Source organism: Capra hircus, chromosome 11, assembly GCF_001704415.2.
Source record: "Capra hircus breed San Clemente chromosome 11, ASM170441v1, whole genome shotgun sequence".
Lineage (NCBI taxonomy): Eukaryota > Metazoa > Chordata > Mammalia > Artiodactyla > Bovidae > Capra > Capra hircus.
Genome location: NC_030818.1, coordinates 11,310,800 through 11,325,820, shown reverse-complemented (window position 1 = coordinate 11,325,820; position 15,021 = coordinate 11,310,800). Strand labels below are relative to the sequence as shown.

Genomic DNA, 15,021 nt, shown 5'->3' with positions numbered 1-15,021 from the left:
TCTGGGTCGGCTGAGGATCAGCCGGGTGGCTGGTCCTGGGAGTTCGTTAGCCTCTGGGCCCACGAGGAGGTGGGGCTGCTCAACAGTGATCTCTCACCTACTCACAGAGGCTTTTCAGGTGCTTCAAAGCCCTTTCTGAAGAACAGAGCTAGTCTGCGGTCTCATCTGCTCCTCACTCAGCTCAAGGCTGTGGAAACGTAGGTACTGGTGCCCATGTCTTACAGATGGGCAAGCGGAGCCCTGGAGGCGAAGAACAGGGTTGGGACCATGAGCTTGGGTCTCACGCCCCGCTCTTCAGACCGAGTCTTGGCACCAGGGAGCTCACGGGACCTCTTGCCCGTTCTGGGCCTGCCCCAGCTTTGTCCTCTGGCATCAGATGGGGGACTCGATGTTGTGGTTCAAGCACTTGTTTCTCCTCTTGTACCTTCTCCCCAAGTAAGGTGTAGGCTTCTTAAGAGCCTGGCTGGGCTTTATGGTGAATTCATGACTCCCAAGACCAGCAAAGGCTCTGCTGAAAGCAAGTGAAAGCACCTACACACACACCCACACACACACCCCCACCCCCACCCACACCCACACACACCCTCCATGACTAGCCTTGAACCTTATGTCTCTAAAGTTTATGCTTTACAAGCCAAACAAGTGGGATAACAAGGAGATTATATTGAAATAAATTATCAAAATATTTTTTCAATTGTGATATAGTAAATAGCTGTGCTTTTAAACTACTGAATTAAAAAAACCAAGATCTTTAAGTGGATCTATTAACTTATGATTTGGGGTGAGTGTTAAGCACAAATGGTAATTTTAAGATCTCTGTAACAACTGTAATATGACATGAAAATACCTGTGATTTCTACTGGTGAGAGTCACGGTCCTGCTCTCTACTGCAATGTGCTGCCTAGATTCATAATGGAAGGAAATGTTACATTTCAGTTTGTTGTTTAGTTGCTTGGTCGTGTCCAACCCTTTTGTGACCCCATGGACTGTAGCCCACAGGGTTCCTCTCTCTGTGGGATTTCCCAGCAAGAACACTGGCGTGGGTTGCCGTTTCCTTCTCCGGGGGACCTTCCCAACTCAGGGAGTGAACCCACATCTCCCGAGTTGGCAGGCGGATTCTTTACCCCGTCACTCTTTTTTCTCTCTGCACATATTTCCCTCCAGTTGCCCCAGGCAGAACTCCCCCCACCGCAGCGTCGAGAGAGGCCTGGAGGGCCCTTCCAGCTCCCCAGAGCCCAGCAGCCCATGTTCCCAGACATTCCTGCGCACACGTGCACAGAAGCTCCTTGCTGTGCAAGGCTTACCTACGGCAGGGAATGGCACAAATCTCTGGACGAGAAGGCGGGTGGCCGGGGTGAACTTGTTGGCTTTCTGAACCAGGACATTAAGGCCCACCTTCGAAAGAGAAAACAGAAAGAGTGTGTGCTGCTGAGGCAGCCTGGGGAGGGAGGGGCAGGCAGGGGAAGAGCAGAGAGCAAGGGCCACCATCTTGCCCTACAACTGCACCCTCAGCCCCACCTGAGGCTGCCGAGCCCCAGTGCGGCTCCTTAAGGCATCACTGCCCAGGCGGCCCAGTGAGCCGGCCTGGGAGACAGCTGCGCCCAGGCACGCAGGCGCACAGCCTCCCTGGGCACAGGACAAGGGATGGTAGGACAGTTGCTGTTAGGAGAATATATAAGCTGGAAGTAGGGGAAGTATAGGACGCCCCTCACTCCTACTCAGCTTTTTAAAAATTTTTTATTTTATACTGGAGTGTGGGTGTGTGTGTTAAATTGCTTCAGTCGTATCTGACTCTTCGCGACCCAGTGGAATAGACAGCCAGGCTCTTCTGCCTATGGGATTCTCCAGGCAAGCATACTGGAATGGATTGCCATTTCCTTCTCCAGGGGATCTTCCTGACCCAGGGATCAAACTCGCCTTTCTTGTCTCCTGCGTTGGCAGGCCGGGTTCTTTACTCGAGCCACCTGGGAAGCATAGCTGATTAACAAAGCTGTGTTGGTTTCAGGTGTATAGTAATGTGATTTAGTCACACATATTTATCTACTCTTTTTCAAATTCTTTTCCCACTCAGATTGTTATATAATAATGGGAAGAATCCCCTGTGCTATACAGTACGACCTTGCTGGTTATCCATTTTAAATATAGCAGTGGGTACGTGTCCATCTCCCAGCCCCCCAACCTTTGCCCTCCCTGCCCGGTAACTGTCAGTTCATTCTCTAAGTCTGTGAATCTTTTCTGTCTTCCAGCATGTTAAGCGCCACATTTCTGGGGTCCCACTGTGAGCCCAGCCATAGGCCTGGCCAGACTGGAGGGCTCAACACAGGGAGACACATAGGTGACTGGAGAGCTAAGCAGAGCCGCCCAGAGCAGGATGGGGGCTCAGAGGGCACCCTGGGCTCGGTGACCACCTTCAGACTCGAGCTCCCTTCACTCAGTCCAGGACGTCTGGGCCTGCCTTGCCTTTTCCATGGGCACTCCCAACTCCAGTCCACCCCCTACACTGAGCTTCAACTTCCTAGAACACAGGTTCACTCATATCCACCTCCCTGTGGCCTGTGAAAGAGCTGCCATCTCTGTGCAGCAGTCGTGGCCTTCATAACCTCCCTTCCCCACTCCTCCAGCACCCCATTCTCTCTCTCCACGATCCAGTCGGCTGGTCACCAACAGTACGTGCATTTCCCACCCCAGGGCCTTTGCCCGTGCTGGCCCCTGCGCCCCGAACTCCCTCCTTCCTCTGCTCAGTTCCCGCCTGTCCTTTAAGGCCCACCTCTGCACTCCACCTCCCGTGTCACTCACACTGGGAGTCATTCAGCGTTTGTCTGCCTTGGTTTCCTTGTCTGTAAAAAGGGATGATAACATCTGGCTGCTGTGAGGATGTACGCACAGTGCCTGGCGTGAGCAGGCACATAAGAGGCATCAGTGAAAGAACCTAGGTAGGAGTGATGTCACCTCTCCCAGCAGAAAGTCACTCCCTCGCACATCACTCCCCTCATCCCCAGCACTCACTACCCTGTGAGTCTGTGAGCCTGGCACCCTGGCCAGACTGAGAGGGAGGGACTGTGCCTTCCTCATCTTTGGATGTCTGGGCACATAATACAGGCTCAGCAAAGCACTGGCTGAGGAATAAATGCAAGAAAACAACAAACAAGTGGATGGATGGAGAGACCAGCAACGGCTGGAGGAGGAGCATCCTGGAGAAGGGGGGATTGGGCTGGGGAAGACTCCGGTGGGAAGACAAGCATGAGCGCAGACACTGGGAGACACAAGAGGAGCCTGTGGTCTAGATGGAGGCTGTGTAGAAGCCTCTGCTCCCCCAAACCGAGGCCAGAGCCAGGCCTCCCCTGGGGGCCTCCTGGCCTGACAGGACCACGGACAGCCTGCTCTCAGTCTGGTACACCCGGCGGCTCAGCAGGCCACCCTGCACCCGCAGCCCTGGCTCTGGCCTCAACCTTCTGGGTTGTTGGGGAGAGGCAGAGCCTTGGGAAGGCCTCCAGGGCATCAGGGTGGATGCCGCAGCAATCAAATCAGTTCATGGCCTGGCACAAATGGCCCAGACCAGGCTGCAACTGTAAGACCCGGGAAGAGAGCAAGTGCCAGCCCACCAGCTGTGGGCAGCCCGGGACCCCGCACTAGGAGCTGCCAGGCAAACCCAGCCTGGGCTCTCGGGGGCCTGACTTCCATTTGAAGCCTCAAGCTGGTGGTCAGAGTCCAATTCTCGTCCTCTCTGCCTGTTCAAGGAGAGGCAGGGAGACTCAGGGGAGCTTGGACACACTTCGGGGGCAGGGCAGTGCAGGTGGGTAGGCTGAGGGGATGCCAGCCCACCCTGGCTCCTGCAACCCCACTACACAGAGGGAACTCACCAAGGCCAGGTCTCCCCACTCTCAAACAGCAAGTGACTATTTTGGTGACTCAGAAATGGTCACCCCAAGTCCCCCAAAATACCAGGGGATATGTTCTTACAGAAAGCCAGTCTAGAAGGAGGACACAGGCAGGCGTAAGCGATGAGGAAGGAGGAGGAAAGGGCATGTGGAGATGCCAGGCCAAGCGCTGAGCTCGTCACACGAAATATCTTACTCCAGTCCCCAGTGCTAGCCGTAGAGACAGGGCGCGTTGCCCTTGAACAGATTCAGGGAAGTTCAGGCAGATTCAGAGAGGTGAGGTGACTGCTCACAGACAGACACTGTCATGAGGCAGGAAACACTAGGACTCAAGCCCACAGTCTGCTGATTCCAAAGCTTTGCTCTTGGCCACGGCGCGATTTCCTTTCCAATTATCGTCTATCTCAGTCAGGAATGTCCGACAGTCCATTTTTTAAAACGACGACAAGCCGTTTCAGACTGGCTGTCTATAGCGCAAAAGCCTCCCTGAAAAGGCCAGCCTGGGGCTGAGGCCCAGGTGAGCGGAAGGCAGCTTCAGGTGGAGAACATGGGGCCCTTAAACCTCTTAAACCTGGCAGCTAGGAAAATGAAGGTCTGGGTTCAAAACCCTCTGCATTTGTTTGGAAAGACACGGGAAGTGCTGGAGGAATGGGCAGTCGGAGAAGCCAGCAGGGAGCTGGAGCCCTTCCCCACGCAGCCTCCTGGGGACAGGCCAGGCTGGTGGTGGGGGAGGGCAGGAAGGAATAGGGGCCATTGGTTGGAGCAAACACTCAGACTTGCCTGCTGCCCTCAACCCTTCCCCACACTTGGCTGACTGTTCTTCCCAGCGGCTAGGATTAGCACAGCCCAGGATGATGACCCAGCCTGTCTCCCCCAGGGAGGGGGCTGGGACCAGAGAGGTTTGGTATATGTAGTTGCAAGCTTGCTAGGAACCCATGAAGTCACTCTGTCCACTCATCAAGGATGGGCCTGGTGGCAAGAAGGCATGAATACAGGTGAGGCTTCAGCCCAGATCTTATTGTCCCAGCAATTAGGATGGCCACAGTCTGGGAAGGAACCAGGGTGGGCTACAGACTGGGGGTTGGGAGCCCGTCTGTTCTGGTTCCTCAGGGACCCTTTGGCCTGGAACATTTGGTAGAGCCCATTAAAATTAAAAAGCCAAGTGGCTGATGGCTCTGAATGCCAACTCGCTTTCCCTGGCATGGTGGGTCCTGTTTAAGGGAACCAGCTGGCATTAATGGCACACAACTCATCACGAACAGCAGCTAGTGATCAGAAAAATCTGAGCTAATAATCGGGTTAGGGAAAGATAATGAGATATGGAACAGTCACCGCTGAGGGTCCCCCAGGGTTTGTTTTAACAGCCTCCAGATAAACCACAAAATAGAAATTAACCAAACAGGGGCTCCGTTTTGGTGGAGGGGACCACAAACAAGATGGGGATTTTGTATAAGAATTCCCCATGGGGCCAGCGGCAGGGTGCCTGGGAGAAGCCAGAGCCCAGGACCCGTGGACAGCAGATTGGGCTGAGAGAGCAGTGGACCCACCTCTGTCCAAGCTCTCGCTCCCGGGAGGGTGGATTTGCCATGGGCAGCTGAGGGCACAAGAAGGGGAGGATTGGGGAAGTCTGGCTCCCTGGCAGACCCCCACAATGGAGACAAATGCTGCCCGGCACCAAGAACTGGGGACCCGCGTCCCAAGACCTTCAGTGTCATCGGGGAACACAGCTGATAACTGTCTCCTTGAGTAGGAGGGTCCTTCCAGGCCAACACCAGCCTAGCTTCTGCAAGGCCAGAGATGAGACATCGGATGGGGTTGGAACAATGCCTGTGTCCTCCACTCCAGCCCACACATCTGGCCCCCTGCAGAATGCTTCTATCTCCATGGGCTTCAGGCAATCCACCTGCACACACGGCAAATGAGCGTCATCTTGATTTTCCTCACCCACATCCTGTCTGCCTCTCCCATTCCCAGCTCAGCTCTTCAAGCCAGAACCCTAGGGGTCTACCTGGACAGGAGCCTCTGCTACCCCACACCCAGCTCTGTGTGCTGGGTGTCTTAAGTACAGCTATTTCTCTCTCTCTCTGCTCAAGCCCACCATTTAGCTTAAGCACCCATCACTTCTCCCTGGACAACTGCCCACCTCCTAACTGGGCTCTCTACTTGCACTCTTGACCCTTCTAATCCACTGTCTAATCCACAGCAGCCAGAGTGGAACCAACATGCGTGAGTCTCTCAGTGGTTTCACTGCATTTAAGACCCACACGGCCCTAGCTGACCACCTGGCCATGCTTGCAAGGCTCCGGTCACCTCAGCCCCACCCTGCTCCTCCAATGAGCCAGTCCCCTCCCTCCTTCTCTCCCACCTTTTCTCGAAAGCCCTGCCCTCTCTCAGCTTCCTCACTTTTCAGCTTGAAGAGAGGCCTCCTCTTCACTCAGGGCTCCCCCTTTTTACAGCCTCTCACGAAACCTGGAGCTCTTCTTTCCACATACCTATCACAGTCCCTAAGTTCATTCATTTACTTCTTAAAACGTTGGGAATCAAAGTAACTCATGTGTATTATTTAAAACAGAATTATATGGAAATATTGTTATCTGTGGACACTTTACCAAACATCCATCTCTCCCCATAGGCCCTAAAGTGCTGGGCACAGGGCCTATGTACACTCTTATTCCTCATGGAATTTCTGGTGCCTGATGAAATGAGTAGGTGCTTAATAAATGTTTCTAGATAAATCAAGTGACTGATTTCTGAAGCAGAAAAAAAAAAAAAAAGAGCCGCAAATGAGACTTGCCTTGTGTAGCCACTGCTGTCCACCTCGGCAAACACAGCTCTATGGGGCCAGATCCACATGCAGGGCTAAGACCACCTGAGCGGATGGTATATCCACTCTGCCAGGAGGAGGAGCTTTGAGGGGGCACGTGCCCTCCCCCAGGGCTAGGAAGGCTTCTGAGAAAGGGGATGCCCAACTGAGCCCTGAGGGAGGGTAGGGAGCAGCCAGGCAAGAAGGGAGGGGGACTCTGCAGGCTGCAGGAATATGAAGTACCAGGTTGTCTGCAGCCAGTTCTGCGGACTAACAGCACCTGCCATAAGGGGCCCAAGGTACCCTGGAGGACAATAGACGGAGCACGTCTGAAAGGAGGGATGGCATGAGGTCAGAATTTAGGATCTACTTCTGGGTGGTGGATCATAAAATAACCAAGTGGTCATACAACCAAGTATGACAGTTGGACCATAAAGAAGGCTGAGCGCCAAAGAATTGTTGCTTTTGAACTGTGGTGTTGGAGAAGACTCTTGAGAGTCCCTTGGACTGCAAGATCAAATCAGTCAATTCAAAACCAAATCAACCCTGAACATTCATTGGAAGGACTGATGCTAAAGCTGAAGCCCCAATACTTTGGCCACTTGATGGGAAGAGCTGACTCATTGGAAAAGACCCTGATGCTGGAAAAGATTGAAGGTAGGAGGAGAAGGGGACGACAGAGGATGAGATGGTTGGATAGATCACCGACTCAATGGACATGAGTTTGAGCAAGCTCTGGGAGACGGTGAAGGACAGGGAAGCCTGGTGTGCTGCAGGCCATGGGGTCGCAAAGAGCAGGACACGACTGAGCTACTGAACAACACCACCAAAGTGGCCAGGGGTTTTTGCAGGCCCTGGTGGAGCAAGGGCTGGAACAGGTCAAGGCATCGCCGAGGTACCAAAATTGCCCACCAGAGGGCGTGCATTGATCCAATAGAATAAAATCGATAGCAACCAGTCGACCCTGAGCCTCTATGGAGGTCAGTTTGTCCTGCAACCCCAATCAGGCTGTTGCTTGGCAACAGGTCCAAGAGCAAAGGGCCAAGGTGGCCAGGACAGAGTTGTGCACAGGTTCAAACACCAGTCAGCTCCAGCCGCAGCTGTGTAGCTTCTTTGCTAGCAATAGTGACCAACACTGACCCCTGAACCATGCCCCAGAGGAACCTGCTGGCCACTTACAAAACCAATTATATCAGACCCCTTCTGTCTAGGAAGGGACAACAATTTGTCCTCCCCAGGATAGATGTGGAGCCGATATCTTCGTCAGACTTGTCACTGCCAGCATCACCATCTGCAGGCTTCCGGAACACTTCAGATTCTGATGCAGGGTCCATACAATGGGCCCTCCAACCTGGAAGCCACACAGAGTGACAGCAGAGAGGCAGCAGTCTGGTCTGGATTCTCAGGCTGTTGGTCTCCTAACTCCATCAGGCTCAGAGAAGAGTATCTGGGCCTGAGCTACATGCTGGACCAAAGAGGACACCCTGAACTACACCCTGAGCTATACCCTGGACCACAGAGGACACCCAGAGCTACACCTTGGACCATGAGGACATCCAAAGCTATACCTTGGATCACAGATCACACCCTGAGATACACTCTGGACCATGAGGACACCCAGAGCTACACCCTGGACCGCAGAGGACACTCTGAGCTATACCCTGGACCACAGAGGACACCCAGAGCTATACGTTGGACCATGAGGACACCCAGAGCTATACTCTGGACCACAGAGCACACCCTGAGCTACACCCTGAGCTACACCCTGGACCATAGAGCACACCCTGAGCTACACCCTAGACCACAGAGCACACCCTGAGCTACACCCTGAGCTATACCCTGGACCACAGAGGACACCCAGAGCTATACCCTGGACCACACAGCACACCCTGAGCTACACCCTGAGCTACACCCTGGACCATAGAGCACACCCTGAGCTACACCCTGGACCACAGAGCACACCCTGAGCTACACCCTGAGCTACACCCTGAGCTACACCCTGAGCTACACCCTGGACCACAGAGCACACCCTGAGCTACACCCTGAGCTACACCCTGGACCACAGAGCACACCCTGAGCTACACCCTGGACCACAGAGGACACCCTGAGCTACACCCTGGACCACAGAGGATACCCTGAGCTACACCCTGGACCACAGAGCACACCCTGAGCTACACCCTGGACCACAGAGCACACCCTGAGCTACACCCTGAGCTACACCCTGGACCACAGAGCACACCCTGAGCTACACCCTGGACCACAGAGGACACCCTGAGCTACACCCTGAGCTACACCCTGGACCACAGAGGATACCCTGAGCTACACCCTGGACCACAGAGCACACCCTGAGCTACACCCTGGACCACAGAAGACACCCTGAGCTACACCCTGAGCTACACCCTGGACCGTAGAGCACACCCTGAGCTACACCCTGGACCACAGAGCACACCCTGAGCTACACCCTGGACCACAGAGCACACCCTGAGCTACACCCTGAGCTATACCCTGGACCACAGAGGACACCCAGAGCTACACCCTGAGCTACACCATGGACCACAGAGCACACCCTGAGCTATACCCTGAGCTATACCCTGGACCACAGAGGATACCCAGAGCTACACCCTGGACCACAGAGGACACCCAGAGCTATACCCTGGACCACAGAGGACACCCAGAGCTATACGTTGGACCATGAGGACACCCAGAGCTATACCCTGGACCACAGAGCACACCCTGAGCTACACCCTGAGCTATACCCTGGACCACAGAGGACACCCAGAGCTATACCCTGGACCACACAGCACACCCTGAGCTACACCCTGAGCTACACCCTGGACCGTAGAGCACACCCTGAGCTACACCCTGGACCACAGAGCACACCCTGAGCTACACCCTGGATCGTAGAGCACACCCTGAGCTACACCCTGGACCACACAGCACACCCTGAGCTACACCCTGAGCTATACCCTGGACCACAGAGGACACCCTGAGCTACACCCTGAGCTACACCCTGGACCACAGAGCACACCCTGAGCTATACCCTGAGCTATACCCTGGACCACAGAGGATACCCAGAGCTACACCCTGGACCACAGAGCACACCCTGAGCTACACCCTGGACCACAGAGGACACCCAGAGCTAGACCCTGGACCATAGAGCACATCCAGAGCTACACCCTGGACTACAGAGGACACTCTGAGCTACAACCTGGACCACAGAGGACACCCAGAGCTACAGCCTGGACATGAGGACACCCAGAGATATACCTTGGACCATGAGGACACCCTGACCAACACCCTGGAGCATGAGGACACCTGGAGCTACACCCTGGACCATGAAGACACCTGAAGCTACATCCTGGACCATGAGGACACCCTGACCCACACCGTGGACTGCAGAGCACACCCTGACCTACACCCTGGACCATGAGGACACTCTGACCGACACCCTGGACTGCAGAGCACACCCTGACCTATACCCTGGGCCATGAGGACACCTGGAGCTACACCCTGGACTGTGAGGACACTCTGATCTACACCCTGGACCACAGAGGGCTCCTGCTGAAGACGCTGATAAAGACTGAGGCACAGAAGCGAAGTCAAGGACAGACACTACTTTACTGGCACAAAGCCACTTCTTTCTTCCTGCTTCCCTGTGGTGTAGGGTGGCTAGAAAAGTCAGGCTGTGCTGTTGGCTCCCCACTGGAGGAACTCTTACCCTGCCCCCTGGTAGACAAGTCTCTCCCAGGTGCTCTGAGACCAGAGGGGACTGCAACAAAACTTTTGAGGGGCTCTTCAAGTGTAACAAGGGGTTGCACTCTACCCACCTGCATACTTGGTTTCTGGGTGTTCTGCAAGACTACACCTGACTCGTTCTGCGCTTGAGCGAGTGGTGTCCTCCGTGGTCCAGGGTGTAGCTTAGGTTGTGCCTTAGGAGATGCCTAGCAAGTTGAAGGCACTCCGTAAGTATTACCCACTATGATTACTTGCCAGTCTGACTATCACGGGGACACAGAGCTCCAGTAAGCAATGGGAACTGGGAGGGGTGGAGCTCAGCCCAGGCAGCCCCTGGGATACCTCCTTGTGTCCACTGACTAGGTTAACAGACAACCACTGTATCCTATACAGAAGGGACCCTCCAGGGCCCAGGCCCTTTAGGAACAGAGGTCAGCACTTCTCCAACAGGGAAAGCCTTTGTCCAGTGAAGACCCAGCTGAAGGTGAAGTGTCTGAGGATCAGGCATGAAGCAACGCTCATCCTCTGCTCTGCCATCCAGCTCCTGAATGTTCACGTGAGCCTTTAGCCCTGTGCCCTCTCTGGCCCCAAGTCCACTCTTAACCAGGACCCCATGTCCAGACAGGTGGTCCATCTACTGGCCCTGCCAACCGCTCACAACTTCCCCTGCGACCCTCTTCTGTCCACACCCTCTGCGATGCCTCCAGGCCCCTGAGCCCAGGCAGGGGTTCCTGGCAGGGCTGTCCTCATGACTGACAAGGCACGCATGGTGATTCACGGCTGGCCCCTGCTGCCCCACCCCCACCCGCTTCTGGAATCTGTCCTGCTCTCCTTCCCCTGGTGCCCCTCTGGGTGCTGTGCCCTCTTTCTGGAGCACCCAGCCCTGCCCTCGCCTCTGCAGTCTGTCTTATGAGTCAGCCCTGTGTGAACTGGGGGCACTCCCCTGTGTCCTTCCCACCGAATCACTTTTATCATAATCATGGTGACACTACAGAGTATCCTCAGCTTCTTCCCCTCGCAGCACCTTGAAGGTCACATGGGTCTGTGCCATCCCCCAGCACTGGCGAAGCGCCTGGAACTCTTGCGCTCCTGAAGGGAATGACCGAGTCTCCCTCCGGTAGCCAGGACTCAGCGGGGGTGACCACAGAAACGCTCAACACGAACACCCGAACCAAAGCACAGCAAGCACTGACAGAACTTCCTTTGTTAAAAGACAGCAAACTGCTAGATTTCAAAAATAACTTAAGACGAAATTTCTTTTTCATTCCCGAGTAAGAAGACAGACATTGCCAGATCTATTTAGAGGGTTCACCAAAAGGCTGCTAACCTCCCACTGGTGGTCCTGCCACCAGGAGGAGACTGCAGTTAGGGAGTGCACAGAGGGGACTGATTCTTGGGGCTGCTGTCCAAGGTCAGGGGCTCTTCTGAGAGGGGAAACGGGCTCTCCCAGGTCCGGAGAGAGGGCTGGACTCACAGGGCCTGGCCTTGACTCAGCAGGTCCTCAGTCTCTGGGATCTCTCCTTGGCTTGTCAGCCCTCATCCATGCCGCCTGCTTGTAGGACTCACTTTAATTAATGCCAGAACTGGGCCAACCACTGGGGCCGTGACACTTGTTTGCAGGTCATCTCCTCCTAACAGGCTCACCCTGGGGCAGGAGGGAGAGGGGTGGATTTGTCATTAATTGAAGCAGAAATCAGTTAATGAGGCCGCGAGGCCTGGGCTTCCAAAGAACAAGGGGAAAGGAAAATAAAATAAAGCCTCTTTCTTTGGAGGTTTCATGATTTACACACACAAAAGAAAAGCAAGCAAGCTGCAAATTTTCCAAGTCAGAAACTCCACTCCATCTGCCGGAGTTAGACCCTCACTGTGCGCAGACGTCAGGCTGGGGGACAAGCCGCTGGCGGGTGGAGCACAGAGGGGCCTCCGAAGCCAACCTTCGATCAGCAACCTAATAACAAGTGTTCACGGAGCACTGCTCCGCACCCCACTCTGTGGGGGAGAAGGCACGGGGCCTGTCCCTGTCCCTGGTAAGTGTGAAATCCAGCAGAACAATGAGAGGGCAGGACACGGGGCGTAACTGAGCGAGTGTACGAGAAAGACAGAAGTTTCTAGGACTTGGGGCTGGCATAGTCAGGGAACACCTCCTCCAGGGGCTCTGCAGCTAGGAGGGGAGGGGGAGGAGGGTGTCCCCAGCACAGGTACACCCCCTGGGGGTTGTGAGAGCCCAGCACGAGGCCCCATCCCCTGTGAGTAAGACCCTGGCTCTGCAAGCCTGGAGGGCCTTAAGTCCCCAGGAACTCTGCAGCTTAAGCGTCAGAACCCTCCCCCCACAATCTGGGCTGAATCCAGCCCTGCAAAGTTGGGATGGAATGACTGAGGACTGCAAGGGTGGGACAGTGAGGACTGGGGGTGCAGAGAGCCCGGAGCCCTGGGAGGAAGCCATGTCCCCGTCCCTGCAGCCCCAGGCCTGCTGGAGAGGCATGTCCCCCAGGACAGTGAGCCCTTTGCACTACAGCCCATCCCAGCCAAGGCCACGCCCTGTGCGGCTTCCTCCTCCTGGCTCCTCCCCACCTCCCCTTACATCCCCTTACATCTCAAAGAAGGAACTTGGGATTTTCAAGCCACTGAAACAGGCATAGCTATGGGCCCCTCGTGTCATAAGGAGCAGGAGGAAGGTGACGGAGCCCCTTCTCCTCTCTCACAAGGTCCCCTGACCCTGACCAGCAACCCCCAGAATCAGAGATCCCAATTATCATGACCCTCAAAGGTATGAAGTCTCATGCTGGGTTGCAGGACCACCAGGGTGGGTTAGCAGCCTCTTGAGTGATATAAATAGATCTGGCAATTCTGGCTTCATGCTTGGGTGAGACATAAGGAAAGGAGAGGGATCTTGGGCATGAAATGGGGATGCCCCCTCCCTCCTAACAGGTATTTGGAAGTGAACCTGGTCCACGTGGGAACAGAGTAAATGAGGCCATATCAGTACAGCCACAAAGCCCTGTTTTGGAGAACGGTGAAATAAGTGGTGGTATGTGGTATCACCACCATACCATACGGGTATCACCCATACCATACGGGTATCACCCATACCAGTGGGTCAATACACAGGTGTGAACCACCATATTTATTTAAAGACATGGGAAAGATGCTGCTGCGGCTGCTGCTAAGTCGCTTCAGTCGTGTCCAACTCTGTGTGACCCCACAGATGGCAGCCCACCAGGCTTCCCCATCCCTGGGATTCTCCAGGCAAGAACACTGGAGTGGGTTGCCATTTCCTTCTCCAATGCAGGAAAGTGAAAAGTGAAAGTGAAGTCACTCAATCGTGTGCGACTCTTAGTGACCCCATGGACTGCAGCCTACCAGGCTCCTCCATCCGTGTGATGTTCCAGGCAGGAGTACTGGAGAGGGGTGCCACTGCCTTCTCCAATGGGAAAGATGAGAAGGTGGGTTTTACAAAAAGATGAGTATATGCGAATTTTTATTAAGTGTAAATGTTTTTAATTTTGCATTTTCTGATTATGTTTCTTGCCAACTACCTGTACTTATTGGGTAATGAATAAAATAATCAAGTTGTAAAGTGACTCTTACCCTCTGGAGTGGGCTATGGGAGACCAGCAGCCAGGATGGAGAGAGGACCAAAGACAGGCGCAGGGGTGGGGTGAACATGCCAAGGTCTCGGGAGCCTGGTCTTCACTCTGGCTCTGGCTCAACCCCCTCCTGGGTCACCTGCCCTCTGCCTTCAACTGGGCAGATGGTCGGTCTCACATAGTCAGTCTACAAACCTTCCCTGCTTACTAGCTGCTGTATTCTCAAAGCCCTGTGGGATTCCAAATGAGTCTATTGCCCCTGTCTAGAGGAATTCACAGAACTCCAGGAGGGCTTGGACGCGTGACCACATGACCAAGGCCACCAAGAGGGGACCCAGGGAACACAGGCAAAGACTAAAGGGGAGCTGATACCTGGGCCAATCCTGGGGCTGGACTGCGAGGCCCTTCACTGCTGCAGCAGCCACACTAAAGGGGAGCTGACACCTGGGCCAGTCCTGGGGCTGGACTGTGAGGCCCTTCACTGCTGCAGCAGTCACACTGCCGAGCTTCCTCTGAGGAAGGCAGCCAGTAAGCATGCATCCCCCTAGAGCAGGCTTCCTGCCCCGGCAGGCCTGTGAGCCCTTCACAAGGCCTGCGGGCACTGCCTCCCCTCCCCTCCTGTTCTCCCGAACTTGGAGCACCAGCCTGTGCTCTCCCTCTACAAAAGCATCACTTCTCTACCTATGCTCCACTTTTCTCTGCCTGACAGCCCTAAACAGACACCTCTGCCTCCCACACTGCTTGCCCAGCCCTGACCCTCAGACAAGGTCTGGCCCGAGGTGCTGGGGGCACAGCCACAGAGCAACAGGTGGGAGCTACTCACAGCAATGGAGACGGCGCTGATGACGGCTCCCAGGTAGCCCTGGATGAACTTGGATGCAGGTGAAGGCTGAAAGATACAGAATTTCAGGACCCCAGGGTGCCCAAAGCTCCCATCCTTGCAAATGGCCTCAGCCACGAGGGACATTCCCGCCCAGTAGCCTGAGGGGCAGGAGGAAAGGAAGGCCTCTGGGAGCCA

At 54.8% G+C, this 15,021-nt stretch overlaps 1 protein-coding gene across 2 annotated transcripts in view; it reads right to left on the bottom strand.

The window, feature by feature from the left end:
- SFXN5 (sideroflexin 5) overlaps nucleotides 1–15,021 on the bottom strand; it is a 128,203-nt gene that overhangs the window by 46,888 nt on the left and 66,294 nt on the right. For both annotated transcript variants that reach the window (XM_013967507.2, XM_013967506.2), the window contains exons 9-10: nucleotides 14,827–14,892; nucleotides 1,305–1,395 (exon numbers count right to left, since the gene is read on the bottom strand). In XM_013967507.2, the coding sequence (XP_013822961.2) occupies nucleotides 1,305–1,395; nucleotides 14,827–14,892 (157 nt within the window). The remainder of the gene's footprint in view (nucleotides 1–1,304; nucleotides 1,396–14,826; nucleotides 14,893–15,021) is intronic.